The following is a 21,661-nucleotide window of genomic DNA, read 5'->3' as shown; positions in this document are numbered from 1 at the left end:
AGTGATCAGTGTGTCCCAGCCTGAACTCTTCTATTGGATTCGTTGTTTCAGCTGAAGGTTTATTTGAATCAGTATTGTTCAAGTTCCATCACCTTTCCTTCCATAACAATCCAATGTTCTTCAATTTGTTTTAACTTTTTGTTATTAATAGACATAAAAGGTTTGAGACCACGTATCTCCTCCAAAATAGAATCCAGAACAGGATTTTGCAAGGAAAGAATAGGGGAAGGTGGATCATTTTTATGTCTCTTTGGTTTAGCACCTTAAGAGGATGCCCTAGAGGAGGATTGGGGTCACTCGCCATCTTGATTTGATGAGGAGAACAATGCGTAGTCACAAGAAAAGGGCGAGTCAGGCCCATACAATGAAGGAGAAAAAGGCAGGAAGAATGACCATCTACAGGTAACAAATGTTGTTTTAAACGGATGCACTGCGTCAAAATACTTCAGACAGTGAAAGAAGAATGAAGCAGTATTCAAAAGCTCCTTTAGTATGAAGAATCTCCAGCAAGGCAAAAATAAAATTGACCAAAAGCTTATAGAAAAATATTGTATGTGCTCCCTTCAGGTTTGAAGAAGGAAAGTTATGTATTTAGCGCATAGGCATGAGGAGATGACACTTTATAGCACTCATTTTCCACTGAGTTTACAGTATTTGGGCAGAGAAAACTAGTTAAGGAGGCATTGGCACCCTATCTTCCTATACATGAGAGGGAAGAGCATAGGAAATAACCAAATACCTTTCTTTACCCCTTCAGCAGCATTATAATTTAGCTGCAATGCGTGGTGCTGTGAGGAGAAGGCACATGGAGTGGAGAAAAAAGAAGAAAAAAAACGGAATGAGAGCGCCGCTAATTAAAATGGCGGATGCCCGTGCTTCCGTGAGGAAGAATCACCGCCACAGCCACCAGGCTTTGTGCCGCTGTTAAATTTTAATTAGCACAGTTTCCAGGCTCACCGCCACTTCATGTTTTCAGGACTGTGCTCCGTGCCCGGAAATACCGCCTTGCGAGGCCATTCCTGCAGCATAGGGGGACTGGGGCTGCGAGCGTCTGGCGAGGCAGGACAAAAACACGATCTTATGCGCACTGTTAGCCATTGTTTTTAGCATTTGTGAAATACAATTTGGAGCGTTTTTTAATGTTTGTAATTCCGCCTTATTTTTAACTTGGGGGCTGCTACTATAAGGGGAATTAAGGAATCAGGCACACTGACACCCTACACACCTTCATTTTCCTCTTCCTTCAGCCCAACCGCTCTGTATTTGCCATCACTCGGCGGTGGGCGCCATCTTTAGTGAGGAAGGCGAGGTCAGCGCTCAAGTCGGGCCGGCCTCCCACCCTCCTCCTCCTACATTATGTGCAACCCCCCCAGACGGCGCAGCGGGCTGGCGCAGCGGGCGCGCCGGATGCGCGCCGAAGCCGCGCCAAAGCCAAGCCCGTCTGCGCCCGTCCGCGGCAGTCCGGGGCTCGGGGCCACAACCCCTGGTCAAATACAGATTTACTCTTCACCTGAGTTACTATCACTTAGACCCCCTACTAGCATGGCACCCGTCCTCCCTGCATATGTTTTAAAACGCGCTGCCACCTATGGTATCTTGAGACCAGAGTTTACCATCGCTAAAACCCCACTGCCTAGCCTCCCCGATAGTTTTCCACCTCCTCCTAACTCTAAAACTATCCTCAAATGCTCATACCTTAACACCAGGTCCATGGTTAAGCACCATTTGGACATCTTTCTTTTTCTTCAAACTGAGCGGCCTGATATTTTATTCCTTACTGAGACTTGGCTGAATGCTGACTCCCTACCCGATATTTTGGCAGCGGTCCCTTCAGATTATTACATTCTGCATGTGGACAGACCCGCTGACAAAAGGGGCGGGGGGTCACCGTGATCATACGCAAGTCTCATAATGTCTCCCTTCTACCATCTATAAACCTTATAAGCTCAGATAACTTGATTATCAAACTGGATAACAATTGCGGCACTCTACTTATGATCCTCATTTACCGCCCCCCTCAAAATATGCCCAGTTTCGCGACTGCTTTACAGAACAGCTTGCCCCCTTAATAATTTCACATAAAAAAATAGTGCTGCTAGGTGACCTTAATCTTTGGTTGGACTCGGCGGAGTTAGGTACCCAGGCAGCTGCACTGAAAGATGTCCTTCTAGATATGAACCTCACTCAGCAGATTCACCTCCCTACTCACATAAAAGGTCACAACCTTGACCAAATTTGGTCTCAGAACATCCCTCTGGCCATTAGCTCCATCCTGCCTTGCATCTGGTCGGATCACTTTATGATCAATTTCACCCTGACCTTTGAAAATAATAGGAGACCTCCTTTTCAGACAGGAGGCAAAACTAGAATCTGGAAGAATGTTGATACCTCGGCTTTTATTGGCACTCTAAGATCTTCGTGTCCTCTCTTAGATCAGGACACTGAAGAAATGGAAGCAGCATTCTCGAGGTGGCTACTTCATGCAGCCGATGTCTATGCTCCTTGCACCAACTTTCCCCGCTCTCGCCCCAATGACGCTCATAGGTGGTTTACGCCTCTTTTGAAAAGTCTTAAACTTGGAGTTCGTCAGATGGAGCGCAAGTGGCGAACTGACTATTTAGAAGTAGACAGAGTTAACTACTGCAAGACACGAAAGGATTACCAAAAACTGCTTCAGGAACATAAAACTGACTACTTCTCAAAAAAGATCCTTAATGCTCACAACAAGTCCAAAGAGTTGTTTAACATCGTTGAGAACTTGAGTGCTAGCGATAGGACGTCTCTCCCGCTAGCTCCTACTCAGGAGATGTGTAACTCGCTAAACTCTTTTTTTTCGGATAAAATTAGTGCCATCAAACAAAGCATCCCTATTACTCAGTCCCCGCTTTTGACTGACAATTCTCACAACACTGCGACCTTGAGTTCGCTTCCCCCTGTTGACAGCACTACGCTGCTCAAACTCCTCGCCAAAGTTACATCAGGTTCTCCTGATGATATCTGCCCCCCTTTTATCCTGAAAGAAGTGGGAGCCAGTATTCCGGAGGGTATACTCTCCTTACTGAATGGCACGCTCTCTCAGGGTAAAGTCCCGGAAAATTTTAAAAAAGCCCTTCTCATTCCACTGTTAAAAAAAGTAGGCGCTAATCCGCAGGACCTGCAACATTACAGGCCCATATCCCTGCTACCTTACTGTGCCAAACTTTTGGAGGCTCATGTCTGTAACAGCATCTCCAAGTTTTTGGAAGAATCCGAGTATTTTGCGCCGAATCAGGCTGGATTCCGCCCATGTCATTCCACCGAGGCGGTCATCCTCTCGGTGCAGAATACTCTGAGACGGAATGCGGATGAGGGAATACATCAGGCTCTGGTGCTGCTGGACCTCTCAGCCGCTTTCGACACGGTCGACTATAACATCTTGGTCGACCGTGTCGAGCAGGCAGGTCTCAGGGGCCTGGCATTGAGCTGGATCCGCTCATTTATTACTGGGCGCACTCAGGCTGTCAGACTAGGACCTTTCACTGCCCCCACTATATCCTCTACTTGTGGAGTCCCGCAGGGTTCCTCGTTATCACCCCTGCTTTTTAATGTATATCTACGCCCCCTATTGTACTCCCTTAGGAGGGCCAAAGTTACGATATTCAACTATGCAGACGATTTGCAGTTGATTTTCCCGTTAAACACCAAGGATGCTGTGGTTGAATTTCAAAACACTATGTCCCACATTTTAAAATGGATGAACTGCAGTCATCTGAAGCTTAACCCTGGCAAGACCGAATTGGTCTTGCCGGGACTGAGCGCCCACAGCTGGAACCCCAGCTTCTGGCCTTCCTGTATGGGAGCTCCTCCATCTAAGTCATGTTCGGTCAAGAGTCTGGGAATACACATTAGCGAAGACCTCTCCCTTAAAAAACAAGTCGGAGCAGTTGTCTCAGCTACTTTCTTCCAGCTGAAGAAAATCAAGAAAATTGCCAGCTTCTTTTCCCCGGCCGCTCTCACTCAGATAGTCATCTCCCTGGTTCTGTCCAGACTTGACTTCTCCAACAGTCTTTACCTTGGCATTCAAGCTGGAGAGCTCAAACGCCTTCAGCTGGTTCAGAATCAGGCCGCCAGACTCCTCCTGAACCTCTCAAAGAGGCAGTCTGTAAGATCTGGCCTGAAACAGCTACACTGGCTGCCTGTGGAGCAGCGTGTGGCGTTTAAAACAGGGTGCATTGTATTCAAATCTCTGCACGACTCTGGCCCCCTCTTCATCAGAGACATGTTTAAGAGATATACTCCCTCACGTAATCTCCGTTCTATTCATAAATTGCTTCTGACTGTTCCATCCTACAAGAGGAAGCGTCTTGGAGGCAGCTGCTTTGACCTTCTGGCAGCTGGTTTTTGGAACTCCCTTCCCCTCCATTTGAAACTGAATGACAACATCCTCAGTTTTAGACATTCCCTGAAAACCTGGCTCTTCACTCAGGCGCACGGTTGAGCTGCTCCCCCTCCCCTGTGACCCTGCGCTTGCTCCTTCCTACAGCGCCATGAAGCCCCCGGGCGTACGAGCGCTTACAAATACCTATTAACATTAACATTAACATAGGTTCTGCGTCAGAACGGAGGTCAGGTGAAGACCGCCGGCTCGGGTCAGTGCTCAAGCCACGACCCAACATAATTTCACTTTTAAATTGATTTGGGGTAGGCTTGGGTGGAGTTAGCGGACTTCCGCTATGCAGAACTCTACGAAGTGACAAAAGAACTCCACAGAGTTCTCACGGGGCAGAGTGCGACATAAACTGCCACTCTGCTAAGTGGAGCAGAGTTTTTGGCACTCCGTGGAGCAGTGCAGAAACCTCCGCAAACGGAGCAGAGTTCACCGCCCAGTCCTAATTTAGAGCAGATTAGAATGTTGCAGTGTATGGTTCTCAGTTTCCAGTTAAAACTATGGATTTAATAAGATGCACAAAATGTGTTTTAACATAAAGGTCTTTCTTAAATTTAACCTCTGGTTGGGTAAGTGCTTATTTGGTGCTCACGCATACACATAAGCATGCCTACCTATCTAATAGCTAATTTTTCATACACAAACGCTGTAAGCGATACTTGTTTTGTAATCCTGTATTGAATATCTCTGCCTGTTCATACCTCCTCTTTTGTAACATTAGGACTATTTATGGGTTGATTTCAGGTGGACATTTAACACAAGATCCCCTCATGTGCCATTTAACAACAATCCCTTTCCTTACATTCAAAGCCAAACACTGACGAATAATGTCAAGCAGTTTGTCCGGAGCTAAATGACATTTCTTGGCAAAATTATTGAGCATTAGTTTTTTCTAGTGGACATTATTTTTACAGATTTTTTTTATATCTCCTTTTCTTTTTTTCTTCCATTACGCTCATCAAAAAACACGAAGCTCCCGAAAAATCCCTGCAACGCTTGCCAGGTCAACCAGCCGGTCCTTTATTGTTGTCTTAGACCTGTGTCTGTCCCAGTGACATCTGCTTTGGGTTTCCAAAGGATGTTTTATCCTGACTTTGTGATATTTCGAACTGAGGTGTTTAATTCTATGTCAGGGTGCTCTTTCGTTGGATCAGCGCTCTGCCTCTTACATCCATTCCCTATGCCGTGCAGAACACATTCTGCAAACACCCAGAATCTGCTTTAAATTGCATTAATATTTATTAATCACTTTTTTCCTTCATAAGTTATTTTCGTTTTGGTGTCCTTTAAGGATATTATTGTCAATGTTAACACTTTTTATCTTCTGTACAATAAGCATCTCTAAGTTTGTGGATTATACCAAACATGTTATGCCACATTTTTTTTTTTAAAGGTTGGTTATTTTAACTGGAAATGTAGCTCAAACTAATGAACTTCCTTGCTGAGTTAACACAGCCTCGTGTTTTTGCAAGGGAGTGACTGTTAAACACAATGCAGCAATTTACAACTTGGCTGACACTTGCACATAAACACTTGTTATGCTTCTGTTCCCAGCCACAGCCTATTTATAAAATGAAAAGAAAATATTTAGCAACTTATTTTATCAAGAGCATGTACATCTCTGCAGTATGCACAGGTCTACGAGAACCAGAACAGAATCATTTAAAGCAAATCGACTTGTTGCACTTCTCTTTTTTTATGACCCTTATAACATATTTTGGCCTTGAAAACGAAATGACATCAATAGTTTCAGGAAGTCCGTAGATTGAGAAAAATGTGGCTGCCTTGCAAAGAACATGGTCTAATGCCAATTAAAATACACATCACAGATCATATGCAGAATCTCGTAAATTGATTCAATGTGACATGAGGGCACCATTTTGGGGCGGACTGAGCTTCTTTGGCAATATGGGAGCTGTAGATAGCCAGTCGAGCGCACTAATTAGAATGCGCATGTCCCTGCAAATCAAAGCAGCTGGCATATCCTCAAGAAGTGAATCAATTATTTCTGGTAGCTTACATTTTTTTAAAAAAGTTTTTATTTTATTTTATTGTGTTTTATTGAAGGAACATTGAAAAGCAACTTTGAAAGTATTAAATATTTGAATCTATGCAGAAATAAAAGCTAATAAATATCCGCTGATTGTAGCATGGACCTAACCCTAAAAAGAAAACCGGTGAAACCTATGTATCATCAGCAGCAACAAAACAAAAGTTTACATTCAAATACATTTTTTAATAAAAATTTTCGATCTACACTTGTTAATTCTTTCTTCACCTTGCAATTTTCGAAAAAGAAAACTGAAATGCACTGAGCATCCTTGTGCAAAACAGTCAAAACAGAACATCGTACAACAACCATAGTACAACATAACAAAATTGTATCGCAATTATTCAACATAGGCAGGCAACATTATTATGCCCTATGTCTCACAGCTAATTGCTCGCTCCGTTCATCTGGGTGAAAGTCCTCAGAAGTGGAAACAAGCGATAGTGCGACCATTGCAGAAAAAAACACGAATAGACTCTTCGGTGCTAGAAAATTTGCGTCCCATTTCGCTACTACCATTCTTTGCAAAAATTGCAGAGAAAGTAACCAACAAGCAACTAGTTAATCATATTAACCTGAATGACTTGTTTCACCCTTCACAGTCTGTGTTAGAGCCACCCACCCCACAGAGTCAGTGCTGCTCCTTGCTACGGAAACCCTAAGGAAATGTGCTGCTGTTCTGATCCTGTTGGGTCTCAGAGCAGCATTTGGCACCGTATCTCATGGTCTTCTTAAAATAATATGTAAATGCGGGGTCAGGGGCTCAGCTCTACGCTTGATGACGTCCTTTCTCTCATCACGGAGCTTCCAAGTTGCCCAGCACCCACATACATCCAAGAGCATTCCCCTGCTGCAGGGGGTCCCATAGGGCTCAATTCTGAGCCCCACGTTATTTAATCTCTATATGGGCCCACTGGCAGAATTAGTGGAACACAATGTGACTGTTGTATCGTATGCCGATGATACACAACTGATTGTCCGCTTATCTCAGAATCCAGAGCTGACAGCTCACAAACTCTCTCTATGTTTAGAGGAGCTAGCAGCATGGATGTCCAACCATTGCTTGAAACTCAATGGCAACAAAAGGAGGTGCTGATAGTTGGAAAGGCCCCCTCTATAGGGACATCAGCATGGTGGCCTGAGACATTAGGAAAAATACCTGCCCAAAACCGGAAGTAAAGAACCTTGGGGTCTGGCTTGATTCCAAACTAACGTTTGAAGGCCAAATCTGGAAAGCGACGTGGAAATGTTTTGGGACTCTTAAAGTCCTAAGGAAACCTTTTACCTATCACTGTGAGGAAGACAATTGTACATGCCTTGTCACCTCCTAGATGGACCACGGTGATATCCTCTATCTGGGAGCATCAAAGGAAGGACTGACTAAGCGCCAGTCGATCCGGAATGTGGCAGCTCGCCTAGTTCTGAACCTCCCAAAACGGGCAACAGTTGTGAGGGCCCTGGGAACCTTGCACTGGCTGCCTGTGGAGAAGACGATCACGTACAAGGCCAGGTGCTACTGCCACAGAACTCTGTGGAAAAAAGGACCATGCTATCTCCAGTCTATGATAAGTCTACACACCGGCATGGAGTGTAAGATCTAAACTAAAGGCAGGGCATTGGTTCCTGTGCCGAGAATACAGAAAGCGAGGGAGGGAGGGGACTCCTTTGGATACCTCACAGCTAAGATCTGGAATACTCTTCCTGTGAGACTAAGAACTGAACCTCGCAAAAAGATTTTCTGCAAGACATTAAAGACATGGCTGTTTCCACCTTCAAACTAGTATTGTAATCCGCTAGTGCTGACGGTGCCTCCGGATACTCTTTTAATAGCATCTGCCAACCTTATTGAGAGTGCAACCATGCAGTTTACAAATGGATAAATAAATATGAAATATGGCAGCACAAAAAACAACAGAACCCTTCACCACATCAAATTTTGAGACATCAAATGTGGGAAAACTTTCTTGACACATACTGTCACCTCCAGTATCCTGTTTTTAAACCTGTGCTTCTTAAATCTATAGTATTTAATATAAATCTTAAAAGGGGCTTAAATCATGCCCTTACTTTTTATTTGTTTGTGTGCTTGCCACTTCTTTCCCTCCATTTCTATTGGTAATGGTTGTTTGCCAGGCTGAAACCATATTACAAAAAAGGTTTATTTTGTCAGGTCGACCTGGCAGTTTAAAAATTGCACATGCAGGTTTCACTGGCAGGCTTGAGATACATCTAAAGTGATGTGTAAGAGGGTGGCACATTCAGTGCAGTAGCCCCACCTGTAGCATTTAATATAAGGCCCTGGGCACAGATAGTGCCACTTTACTAGGGACTTACAAGTAAATTTGCTAGTTGGGTAGAAGCCAGTTATACCATGTTTCAAGGAGAAAGTATGAGCACTTTAACATTGGTTAGCAGTGGTAAACTGTGCAGATCCTAAGGCCAGTAAAAACAGAGTCCGCAAAACAAGAGCGTTGAAGGCAAAAAGGTAGAGAGAAAACCACGCCATGGATTCCAGGTCTAACATGTGTCCTCCCCAGCTGAAAGTTGCGAGAACTCCCAAACTCCTTGGGAGTTTTCTTCACTAAGACTTAAGAACCTGGGGAGGCCATCAGCATTGGGGTGGTCTATTCCAGGACAGTGTTCCACCATAAAGTCTGTTCCCTGTAGGGAGATGAACTTCCTCAACAGTTTGGGATTCTCACCCCTCATCCCTCATTAGCCCTCAGAGGAGTCTATGGTCTCTCTGAACCTAGAAGTGAGCACCAAACAGGTATGATCTCATCTTCTTTAGTGCATAGACCGCTGCTAAGGCTTCCCTTTCTATTGTACTTCTTTGTTTCCAGGAAAGTAACGTCATACTGATATTGGCTACAGGTTGATCCAGGCTCCTCGGATGAAAAGAGGTTGAGGGAAAGTTCACTCTCCTCCTCTGCCCCATCATCTGTGACCAGGAGCATGGTTACCTAGGATCTCTTGATGTGAGGCTTGAGGCGATTGACGTGCAAAACCTTTAAAAGGTTCCTGAGAGTCTTGAGCTCCGCCAGGTAAGAGACCTCACTCTTGTGCTCTTTCACCTCATAATGTCCAGACCAGTGATCTTGCAGGGCCCGGAGATTCACAGGCTCCATCACACACACTTTTTGGCCAGGATGAAACTTCAACCAGAGTGACCTTCTGGTCAAACCAGCATTTCATGACTTACTGGCTGGCTCCTAGATTCTCTTGAACTGTCTTCCAGAAGCACTTCATCTGAGTACTGAGTTTTAGCATGTAGCTTATGATATCCTGGGTGGCCTTCCTGGGAGCTTGCCCCCAGAACTCCTTCACCAGACTGAGTGGTCCTCTTACAAGTGCTCGTACAGAAATTCAAAGGGGCTGAAGCCAACCCCCTTCTGTGGTACCTCCCTGTAGGCAAACAAAAGGCATGGCAAGAGGACGTCCCACTTCAGCCTTAAAAGCTCTGACAGGCCCATGATCATGCCTTTGAGGGTCTTGTTAAACCGCTCAACAAGCCTGTTAGTTTGGGGTTGGACAACTTGTTGGTTACCCCACACTCCTTCCATAAGGGGATCAGGTCCTGAAACCTTGGTTTGGCATCAGTTGAGCTCCACCTGGAAGAAAAATGACAATTTTTTAAGATATGGGCTCTTCGCGACAGCAAACTGGCTCGTTCGTGACAAGACCTTGCTACCTGCATCGACTTTCAATGCAAGGTTCCGGTAAACCGGACTCTTCTTGCTACAGCATCAACCGGAAACACAAGAGCTGCACTTCATGCTACAGCAGCAACAGCCTATGGTGACGGCCATCGCTAAGTTACAGCAAAGACCATCCGTGACGTCTGACATGGTCTTCGCGCTGCAACAATGACTGTCTGCAATGCTCAGCCTACAATTCGTGCTTCAGCGAGGACCATCTGCACTGCTGTCCCTGCTCCTCACGGCCTCCTCCACTGGGAAGTAGAGTCTTCGTGCCAGACTTTGCGGAGGTAACTCTTTCAGCAGGACTAACCTGGTCCCTGTATCCTCCCACTCTGCATCATGGTTGGCCTGAACTTGTGACTTTTGCCTGGTCTCGCATGACCAGATAACAGCGCGTGGCACTTTGTGCTTTTATGCGCTACACCCATTGAAATATTTGAAGTTGTATATCTCAAGTTCTGCTAATTTGATTTTTATAGTTTTGGTGTCAAATAATTTATTTAATGTCACTTTATTTTTCTAAAGTAGTATGGGATTTTTCTTGTGTTGTGTTTTTACTTCATCATTGTTTGTGTGCTGCATAAATACTTTACACATTGCCTCTTAGTTAAGCTTGAATGCTTTTGTGCCTAGCTACAAGAGGGTTAAGCACAGGTTAATTCAGTGACTTACTGTTCTTGACCCTGAAAATTATTGTGGCTATTGCTTGAGAAGTGCTAACACTCCTCATCGACCAGCAACCCAGTTTCTCACAACTTCATACTCATCACTCTCATTTATACTAATAGTTCATGCTTAGCATTAGATTTGCTGTAATAGGGATTTTGTGAAGTCCAGAAATAAAAATGTCTGTGAATTGGCAGCTGAATTCTAAGCACTGTTGGCTATAAACCTAGGCCAGAGAAAAGTCTACTGGTAATATGTATGAGTTTAATAGTTTGCACTAGACAACCAATCGGATACTTTCTTCCTTGAATACTTTATACTTTAGGTGTTGGGCCTTTTTGTCTGTACGTTGCTGTGCATTGTATTTGCCACATCCTTTAGAGATATGTGGCTAAGGAACTATAAATATATGAAAGTCAGACAATACTTGTGAATGATGGACATGAAAACAGCAAACAGGCCTATGCAGTTTGATGGACATTAATATTTCGTCTTAAAATTACTGTATCATCCTCTTTCTGATGGCTCCCTTTTAACTCGCTTAACCCCAGCCATCACAATTTTTCAACCGCAATCCCCCATTCTCTGCCTCCATTCCTGTTCCCTTCTGTCTCACACTTCTCTTTTGTTTTTATCTTCTTGCCTGTCTGAACCCCATAATTGCATTAAGTGTGCAGTCTGGTATATATTTGTTCTTCAGGAGATAAGAACCAAAATTGAACTAGTGTTACCTATTTACACAAATGAGGTTGTTAAGTAACTGTTCTCTGTATAGATGTAGAAGTCAGAATCCCACCAGATCTAGAACAAACATACCATTCACAGCTTCCACCAATGAGTTACTAGTGCCATCATAAAAAATATAGTGGCTTGACAGTTGCCTTAGGTAGCTGGGAAGGATCTTCAAGTGCACAATAAAATGAATAGAGCTCTATGAAGATGTGTATTGCTTTAAGTGGAATTTCAGCATCAAATATGACATTGGAAAGGAGACCAATAGCAACACTGTTGGTATCATGTATCACATCACCATTGACATCAATGACTTGGATGAAGCCTCCCAATGATTGCGTGTGTATAATATAAGCTTGCTATCACTAGAAATACATCCTTACCTATATAAAGCCCACTGAACATGGCTAAAGAATTTGCCTTGTGGGTTCTGGTGACACAAAGAAGCACAAGAAATGAGCCAAGCAAGAATCCAGTGGTGATGCCCTGTGTCCTGAGCAGGCCGGGAAAAGCTGAAGGCCAAGGAAAATGAATTGATGGGGCAGTAGTCCTACATGCAGGGCGTTGCCAAGGATTTACACCTTTTATATAGAGCCTGTTAGTATGGCTCAAGGCAATGGCTTTAGGGGTGAGGGAGTCTGCATGAGGATTGTAGTTAAGTGTCAGGGCCTATGCCCAGAACCTGCTGGGTATGGTTTAAGGTCCAGTGACCAAAGACCTCACCCTACGCCAGTAGTCTACAGAGCGGAAGGGTGTAAGTTATGCTCAGCAGGCTCTTGACTTGGGGACTGGACAACAGGGTTAAGGAGAAAGGCCATGTCCTGCTTCAGAGCCCACTGGACAAGACCATAGGTAATGCTCAGTGGGCTTTGTGTGCAGGGAATGAAGAGTAGATGTGGCCTAAACCGCGCATGTTTACAGATCCCACTGTCTTGGTTGGAGTGAGACGAAGTGAACCAGGGATATAGCCAAAGTGCATGCCATGCTCACAGACCCGCGTGGGCAAAGGCCATGTCTATTGGTGTATTGTGCTGGGTAAACACGATTCACTGAATGGCTCCAACATTAAAACCTTGTGCTTCTTTTCCTCTAGAACCAGTTCTTTATTAGCTGCGCGGACAACAAAATCGTTTTCAACAAGATCGGTGACACAATTGCACAGAGGATTCTCAAAGCATACAGGTATTTCATATGTAAATAGTGTGTCAGAGGTAGAGGCTAATTCTGCACTGTGACTCTCTGAAAACTCCTAATGTGAAAAGTGTCATACTACTATGTGTAAGGGTATTTATTATTCAGCTACCTACATATGTGCATTGAGTGATGGTTGGCCAAAAAGGAAACCAGTTTATAAATTGCTACATTTCTAAACATAACCAAAAACTAGTACAATTCTTAAACTAATCCATGTAAAACCTTTTTTGGCTCAGTGGTGTCAGTATCTTGAGAAGATTTTCAAGTTTAGGGAATGAGGGGCCTTGTGTTCAAATACGCAATTAATCCAAAATTGGAATTTACAGGGATTCACAGTGTGTTTTTGCACCACAAGCTAGAATATCGCTCAAGCAACTTCCTGTTTCCATCTGCATGCCTGGACACATTCATAATCCTTGTGACAGCCTTTGAATTACAGAGATTGTGGAGAAATCCATTGTTTATTTAAAATCATTCAACTCATAACAGTGCAAACTCTGGACTACAAAACATCATCCAACCTTAGCATGTTTTACTATAACTATCTACATGTTTTCATCCAGAAGCCCCTGTTCCATGCTGTGCATGTTACTCATCCCTAAAAGTACAACACAAAGCTCTTGGGTTGTTAAGTGCACCAGAGAAATTTGGCTGCATTGGTAGTATCAGATGGGTGAAACTGCTTCTGATAGGCTGCTATATATGATCAAGGAGTAGCAAACAAAATCAAATAATTTCAGGGTTTAATAATCACAAAAAATATGTTTTCTAATGTGATTCTTTGCAGTAAATGGAAGTATTATCCAGTCATTCCTTGACCGAGAAACAATTGAAAGATTTTGCATGTAGAGTTGATCAGTGTTCTAGATTCGATAATCTAGACTCATTGTAGCACAAGCGCACCTTCTCATTGGACACCTCTTGCCTTACATTTTCCTATACTCACCCATATCTTTATCTGGGCCCTCTGCTCAATGCCAGACATGCTTATTTGGTGATCAATATGGGAGTCACTCCTTTAGAATCATTGGTTCCTTCCTGGCTTGCCGCTTGTAAACCATTGAGACAGAAACATTCCACCACATATTGTTAACGCCAGCATCAGCGTATAAACCTTTTCCATCTATGCTGGTTGTTCTACTTTTATCATTTGACTCCTGGCATCTTGCATTTGAGGCATTATGTAATGTAGACAGTCCAAATGTTGCTGTGTCTGATTGTTGCTTACCTTTCAAACTAAGCTGCTGTTTATCTTAAGGCTGAAAAACATGGTCAGGTGTTGTCAGTCCAGTGGTCTAGGCCAAACGGGTCTTGCTTGATCAACCCTCTGCTAGCAGAGCAGTTAGGCTTAACCTAGAGGCAATGTGTAAGGTATTTGTGAAACACTTCCAACAGTAGCACAGTGAAAACACACCACAGAAGGATGCCTCACCAAATCGAATAAATAATTTGACACCAAAATGACAAATATTACATCTGTAGAACTGGAGATATGCAGTTTTAAAGATTTACATGAAAGCAGCGTCTGAAATCACAAAGCAACACTCGTGGCTATCTGGTCATGCAAGACTGGGAAAAAGTTCACAAGCTCAGGCTGACCACATGGAGCGTGAGTTGGATACAGGCTCTAGGTTACTCCAGCTAAAAAGTTCACTTTTCTGTCTAGCACAAAGAGTCCTGTTTGGGGTGGAGGTGGCCGCAAGCAGCAGGCCTGGTCTCATGGATGGTCATCACTGTAGCACAAAGGTCCTGTTGTCATCGTGTATGTTTGGGCCGGAGCTTCGCAATGGCGTTTCCCGCAAGTGGTCGATGCTGTAGCCAGAAGGGTCAGGTTCACGGAACTTCGCGTTGGAGGGTTGTGCAAGAGACATCAATGGGCTCTTTTGCGGTTGCGATAAGCCCAAAAATGTCAGCTGTGCTTGAATGTGGCCACATCAATGGTTCAGAACCTGAGGGGCACCGCTTCTGGGACCGGGGCTTGTTCGAGCCAGATCGGAGTGCTGGTTCAGATGGATGGAACCTGTTATATCCCTGTGGCATGAACAGGAAGCCTGCAGACTAGTCCTTGTAGTCACTCGGGGAGTTCTGGGTTCATGTGCAGATCCAATCCCTCTGACTTAAAACAGGAGGGCAACAATTTAGTAAGGCGGCAGTCCAGCAAGGCAGTAGTCCATCAGGGTAGCAGCCTAGCAGGGTGGCAGTCCGTTCATCGCACAGCAGTCCTCCTTCCTGGCAGAGTCTCTACAGGTTCTGAAGTGTTTGAGTCTGAGGTTCAGTATTTACACCAGTTGCCTTCTTTGACGTGGGAGAAGCTTCTAGAGCTTTCCCTCTGAAGTGCGCAGGTTTCCTGCATTCCCTATCATGGCTGTAGACTAACTTCAGGGGAATGTGGCCCTTTGTGTGGAGGCAGGACACAGCCTATTCAAGAGTAAGTAGTGTTGTGCCCAGCTCCACCCTCTCATACTGCCAGTGATGGCCCATCCAGGCAAACCTAAGCTCTGTATTCCGTGTGGCTGTCTAGGAGGAATGCACAAAGCCCAACTGTCCGCTACGCCAAGTCATGTGACCCAGACACAGGCTGCAGGCACTAAATGGCTAAGACTGGAAAATGCTAAGTTTTTAAAAGTGACATTTTCAAAATTGTAATCCACAATCTGAATTTTCCATAAGAGGGGGTTTCTCATTACAATTTCAAAGACAACAAACACAAAATGGTTACCTGTTCTCATTTGGAAGTTACAGCTTAATAACTGTAGTTAGGTAACTCCAATATTATGTTGAGAGAGGAAGTCCTTGGAGCAGTGAAAAACGAATTTAGGAGTATTTCACTATCGGCACATGTACATGTCCAACGTTTTAAATACAGGGCACCCTGGCCTCTTGGCTGTTCAGCGCTTACCCCAGGGGTGACATATGCATTTAAAGGGGTGGTTTAGGCTTGGCAAAAGTTTTTTTTGCCATGTTAAATTGGCAGTTTAAAACTGCACTTAGAGGCTGCAATGGAAGGCTTAAGATCTGAATAAAGGGCTACCGTAGTGGGTGGCACAACAAGTGCTGCAAGCCCAGTAGTAGCAGTTAATTTACAGGCATTAGCATAAAGTGAAGTGGCATACAGTAGAGTATACTAGAGCAGAGTAGAGTAGAGGGGCTTATAGTAGATAAGAGTGATATAGTAGATAAGAGTGACGTGTAGTGGCATAGAGTAGATTGGAATTGAGAGGCATAGAGTGGCATATAGTGGAATGGTGAAAAGTACCATACAGAGGCATTTGTGGAGTGGTGTGGAGTAGCTTAGAGTGAAGTGGCATAAAGTGGCGTAGATTGGATTGAAGTGGAATGGCATAGAGGGGAGTGGCATGGAGTTGAGTTGCATAGAGTAGAGTGGGGTGTAGTAGAATAGCATAGAGTGGAGAGGCGTGGATGGTGTAGAGTGCCGTGAAGTGACGTAGAGTAGAGTGGTGAAAAGTTGAGTGGCACAGGTTGTCATAGAGTGGCAGAGAGTGGGTTGGAATGGAATGAAGTAGAGTGGAATGGCGTGGAGTAGCTTAGAGTGGCGTGGAATGTGATTATGTGGAGTAGAGTGGTATCAAGTAAGTGGCATAGAATAGAGTAGCATATACTAGAGTGGCGTGGATTAGACTGGCATAGAGTAGAGCGGAGTGGAGTGCTGTGGAGTGCAGTGAAGTGGTGTAGAGTGGTCTATGTAGGGTAGAGTGGAGTGGGCTAGAGTAGAGAGATGCATAGTAGAGTGAAGTGGCATAGAGGCGATTGGTGTTGAGTGGTACAGTTGTGGGTATAAGTAACTAAAGAGTTGATAGAAATGTCAGAGTATGATAGCAACATAAATAAGAAGCTGTATGCTTGTGTTAAGAGTAGGAAAGTGCATTTCACATCCAGGAATAAAATCAAAATGCTTATAAAAGAAATAAAAGATTAGTGTGTTGTAAAAACGTGGTCCATGCTTCATGGAGGAGCTAACATAAGAAAGCAAGGGAAGCCTACAGGAGCCAAGCAATTGAAAGAGTGCAAATGAGAGTGGCATCGAAAACAACCAATGGTAGGCTGCAGGTGGATATTTTAAGCCCAATCAATTGTAAACAGTACATCTAACAGCATAGTGCATGCACTGTGTAGGCGGGACCTAAAAAGACAGATGCTAGTAAGGGGTGGTTGACGTTAGAAGGATTCACCCTTCTAACGTGCAAGGGAGAGCACAGCATTCACTCCACCATTACTAAAGGAGCCTGTTTTATTAATTCTGCAACAGGAGTTAGTAAATGCAACAGGGTTAGTACAGCTGTGTGCAAGAACCCAAAGTTCAGAAATGCAGAGACACTAAAGATTTAAGACTAAAGATATTTAGTCCCAAAAATGTCCTGTTTTTAAGTCCGTATAAATTCCAGAGACTAGTGGAGATATGAAGACAAATATAACTGGGGGGTTTGGGTTGGGGAGTTTAAACTAGATCAGTGGCACATTAAAAGATGGCTGGGAGTGTGTTGCTGTAAAGCGTGGGAATGAGAGTGAGGTTGTGAAGAGAGAAAGGAAGATGAGAGAACAGTAACAAAGGGAGAAAACAGGGGTGAAAAAGAACCTGCAAAAGAGAGATAATGAGCCAGGAGGAGTTGGTTGTTATTTGGCACCCATGTCATTTGGAAGCGCCAGTGACAGACTCCTAAAAAAAAAATGTTGTCCCCTGCACTTACTATTATAATTTTTGTTTACCAATTAAGCACTAACTGGCAAGGTTTGTAAATTCAACATGAGGGTGAATTCCACTTCCCAGTGGCCTCCTTGTACCGCCCTCTTGGTACCAGTATTATGCCCACACTTAAACTAATTTTTAGGACTAAAGATGTTCTACAGGGTTAATTTCATATCTGCCGTTAGTTTTCAGGACCAAGGGGTGGCTATTTGACGCAGAAAATGTTTTATGATTCGAGCCCTTTTTTAAACAAAATAGGAGGCAGTATGTATTTATTGCTCCATAAGGTTTAAGTGAATTATATGTTTATTTAATGTTGCAGAGAAAACAAGCGATACAGAGTGTACGTGGTAACTCCCTTGCTGCCTGGATTTGAAGGAGACATCAAAACTGGAGGAGGCAGTGCACTGCAGGCTATCATGCACTTCAACTACAGGTAGGTTTGAAAAGATATATATGTAGATATATCTTTGTGTGTGTATATATATGATTTATATTTAAGTATAAATTAATATAATTACATACATTGTTTTACATTAAGAGTATCCATGTGAACCATATCAGCGGATGGTTTCAATACACGTTCATAAGACGCAAATGAACATCACAAAAGCCGCATTAAGGGAAGATGAAAATCTAACCCAAGCTGTACTTGTGTGAGAACAATTCATGAATGTCTGGATTACTTTTTGGTGATCTCAATCCTCCTGTTTACTGTTCTTCGTCCCAGTCCTACCTAGCATGAGGTATGAGCACCTCTCTGACAGGCACCAGCCTGAGCACTTAACACAAGAATAGCTCCGGTCTTTCTGCAAGATGGCTCCACCCACGGATGTACGTTGTTACAACGCATGGTTTTACCACGCATGCTTTTACAACGCAGGTTTTTCAACGCAAGTCGTTACAACGAGTTGCGTTGGGGGGTGCTGGATAGTGAATAGTTTAATTTACTATTCCAACTCCAGTCCCTGTGGATAGTAGGGAAGGTGTTGGATAGTAAATTAAACTATTACCTATCCTAGAGCGCCCCCCAGCGCAATTCGTTGTAATGACTTGCGTTGAAAAACCTGCGTTGTAAAGGCACTGCGTGGTAAAAGTTGCGTCGTAAAGGATGTTTCCCCACCCACTCACCTAGGAGCCCCTGTGAGCCAGAGACTATGACAAGTGCATCTCCTCTATAGATCACCCATCCTACAAACTCCTACAGGCGAAGATTAAGTACGCACTGCCTGCAATGACTAGGCTGAAGAAATGGAATATTGGCATTATTGGTAACTATAAAGTGTCATTAGCACCTCATCTTGTTCCTCGTTCCAGTCCTCACTAGCATAAGGATGTACCTAAACCAGTGTATGCCTTGTCCAACACAAACACAAAATGAAACAGGCAGTATCTGTAGAACCTGTAAGAGTAACAAGTAACAAATGTACCTTCCAAGCAGTGAGAACAAAAACAACTTCCCAAGTCTGTGCCCTATATCCATACCCAACACCAGGTGGCAGAAGTGAAAGGAAGAAGGCGAAAGATCAATGAATGCTAAAACACAAAAGTGGCAGAGATGCACACAGAGTTCCAACCTAGAATATTTCTTGTAACAAGAGGATTTTACCGTAGCAGCTGTAAAATGGCTCATGCTCACTAAATCAGCAACCAGGTCGAATTAGAACACAATTACTTATACAAAGGGGCAGTGGGCAGCCTGAACCCACGAGGATCCGGGCCAAGGTGTACCAACAGGATGGCACCCAGCCAGAAGTCTGTGGAGGAGACAAGGGCCCCATCAACAGTCAAGGCAGGCAAGATGAAAACCACACATCTGTCAAAAGATTGACAGAAAAAAACAAGAGGTAATGTGGACTGTGGTCTGGATTGCAGAAATCCATAGGATGGGACATTGAGCTGGCCGACACAAGGAATCGAGGCATTCCTGTTCTATGTAGGCAGAGAGGTGGCAGCTGGACCTGTGCCCACCCCTCATGTTAGTAAGGACTTAGAGGGAGGAGCATGAAGAGGAAGTGACATGAACTGTCGGTCTTGATTTAGTGTCAGATTTGCTAATGTTGTCAATGCTGTCCCTACAGTACCATAAAAGGGATGGGCAGTGTTGGATTTCCAGGTGCAGAGGTACGACAAGAGAAACTGAATTGTCAATAATGAAAGTGATGTGAAATCTACTGCATTACATGAGACTGAAAATGGTAAATAATGTCAAAGTTGATTTGACAGGCTGCAGTGTGTTAAAGCCATGTAAGGTGTGCAGGAATCCCACAGGGGGACACAGTTTGCAAAACTGTGTCAGCATGGAGTAACTTTTCTTATGAGATGGCCCTTAATTCAAGACAATGTCACAAAAACACTAGCACAGCAAGCCAGGTGCTTTCCACTGATTGGCAAAACGTTGGTGTGAATTTTACATCCTTTTAGGGAAGGAGTGGTGTAGGGCTGGGGCACTGGTTATTTCTTTTTTAACAAATTTCACAAATTTCTAACATGGGTTAAAAAGACTTCAAACTGATTCCAAGAAGTCTTTATGCCAGAGTTGTTGTCCTAGACTTGTATTGTCTTATTTGGGGGTACGTGACCTTTATTAGTCGCCTTGGTCATTTTGATCAGCTATTGTGGCCCTTATAGCATTCCATCTTGTGCTGGTTGGTAGAAACAAGATTGCAGGTGCAGCGTGGTGCTGGATGGGCTGTCTGAAGTTCAGGTGTTGGTGTTTGTCCTTGTAGGAGTTTTCTGCTGGGTGTGTCAGCACCGTTCTAACGAGAGGTGTTTCCTCACTGGTTTTCGGCACACCTTTCCACCGCGGTGGGAGTTTCCATGATGTTGTCATCTCTCTGTAGGACACTCGTGCGGGATGACAGACAAGCTGATTGTACTGGTGGGTGTAGAAGGATTGTTTTGTCATTGCCTGGGCTTCATTTGGAGGATGGATCAATATGGATTGTTTCGAGGTTTTTCCCAAGCATGCAGCATCTGAAAGTTTTCTTTGGTTATTTAAGGGTGTAGTGTAGGAGATGTACATATCGGGGCCCTATTTTGCCTGCATTGGGTGATGTCTGTCCTTGTGCAATCCCATCCCCACATTCTGCACCTTTGCAAAGTCTTAGTGCTAACAAGTGAGTCTTTCTTCCTTGTAACTGTGTCATATGTTCTATTTACATCGTGGCATATGCCTTGTGAAGTTTTTTTGTGTGTAATGATTTATGGGACTGAAGTTGCCTGTTCTTTAATTAGAATTCTGATGAAGTTACAGCTCACACCATCAAAGAGTGTGTTGGTGTTTAAAACCAAATGGTAGAAAATGGGCCTGGAAAAAGCGAGGATATGGGAAAGTGATAGAGAAAAACGAGATGTATAAAGTGGGAAAAGTGTTTGCACTCAAGGCCTGTGAAATATAATGTAAACACTTTACTTTCCGGTCCGAAAATGAGGTTTGTAAAATGCACTTTCTCGTGGCTGCCGCTAGAGAAAAGGGGCCCCACATTGCCAGTGCAGTTAATCATGTCACCTGTTAAAAAGTATTTTTTGTTTGTAAAGTCCTCTCGTTTTGTTATTCCAGAACTATGTGCAGAGGAGAAAACTCCATTATATCTCAGTTGAAAGCAGAGAGTAAGTATTTCAGCGCGTGCTCTCTTCACAAAATGAAGGGTGAGATGCAAGTTTCAGCAGGCCAGAGTAACAGGAACACTTGCCTTTGCATAGGGTCATCTAGGCGGAAGGGGGTCCTGCTGGGTGATAGTAGGACTTTGGATAGTGCTCTAAGGAGCAGGAATAGTGAAGAATTGGGGAGACTTCCTACTCTGCTGCAAGTAGTCACATTTTGTTAACTGGTGAATTATAGCGGCAAGTAACATTCGCTTTCTTGCAACTCTGAAAGCGCAGCGCCATCTGCTGGGCAAACAGACTAGGTTGAATTGGCGTTGAACTTGTTCCTTGTGGAGCTCTTTCGAACGTCCAGTATATCTCTAGGGCAGTCACTTCCACATAACAATATTCTAGTGTACGGATTTAATTTCGAATGAAGAAAATTCATCTGATTAGTGCATTTGTTAAAAAATATCTTGACGTACAAGTCCCACCTGTAGCTCCTTTTCTCAGTATGAGTCCTCTACAAAAACAACAGGAGTGAACCCTTAATGTGCTTAGCCTATCTCTCCATACCAGCAGTGCTTAATTTGAACCGG

General features: G+C 43.9%; 1 protein-coding gene across 2 annotated transcripts in view; it reads left to right on the top strand.

The window, feature by feature from the left end:
- Positions 1-21,661, top strand: part of PLD1 (phospholipase D1) — a 499,520-nt gene that overhangs the window by 419,730 nt on the left and 58,129 nt on the right. For both annotated transcript variants that reach the window (XM_078665562.1, XM_078665561.1), the window contains 3 exons: positions 12,669-12,757; positions 17,797-17,910; positions 21,037-21,086. In XM_078665562.1, coding sequence (XP_078521688.1) covers positions 12,669-12,757; positions 17,797-17,910; positions 21,037-21,086 — 253 coding nt within the window. The remainder of the gene's footprint in view (positions 1-12,668; positions 12,758-17,796; positions 17,911-21,036; positions 21,087-21,661) is intronic.

Source organism: Lissotriton helveticus, chromosome 11, assembly GCF_964261635.1.
Source record: "Lissotriton helveticus chromosome 11, aLisHel1.1, whole genome shotgun sequence".
In the NCBI taxonomy this organism is placed as follows: domain Eukaryota; kingdom Metazoa; phylum Chordata; class Amphibia; order Caudata; family Salamandridae; genus Lissotriton; species Lissotriton helveticus.
Note: the sequence above shows the minus strand (reverse complement) of the source record. Positions and strands in the feature narration are given on the sequence as shown.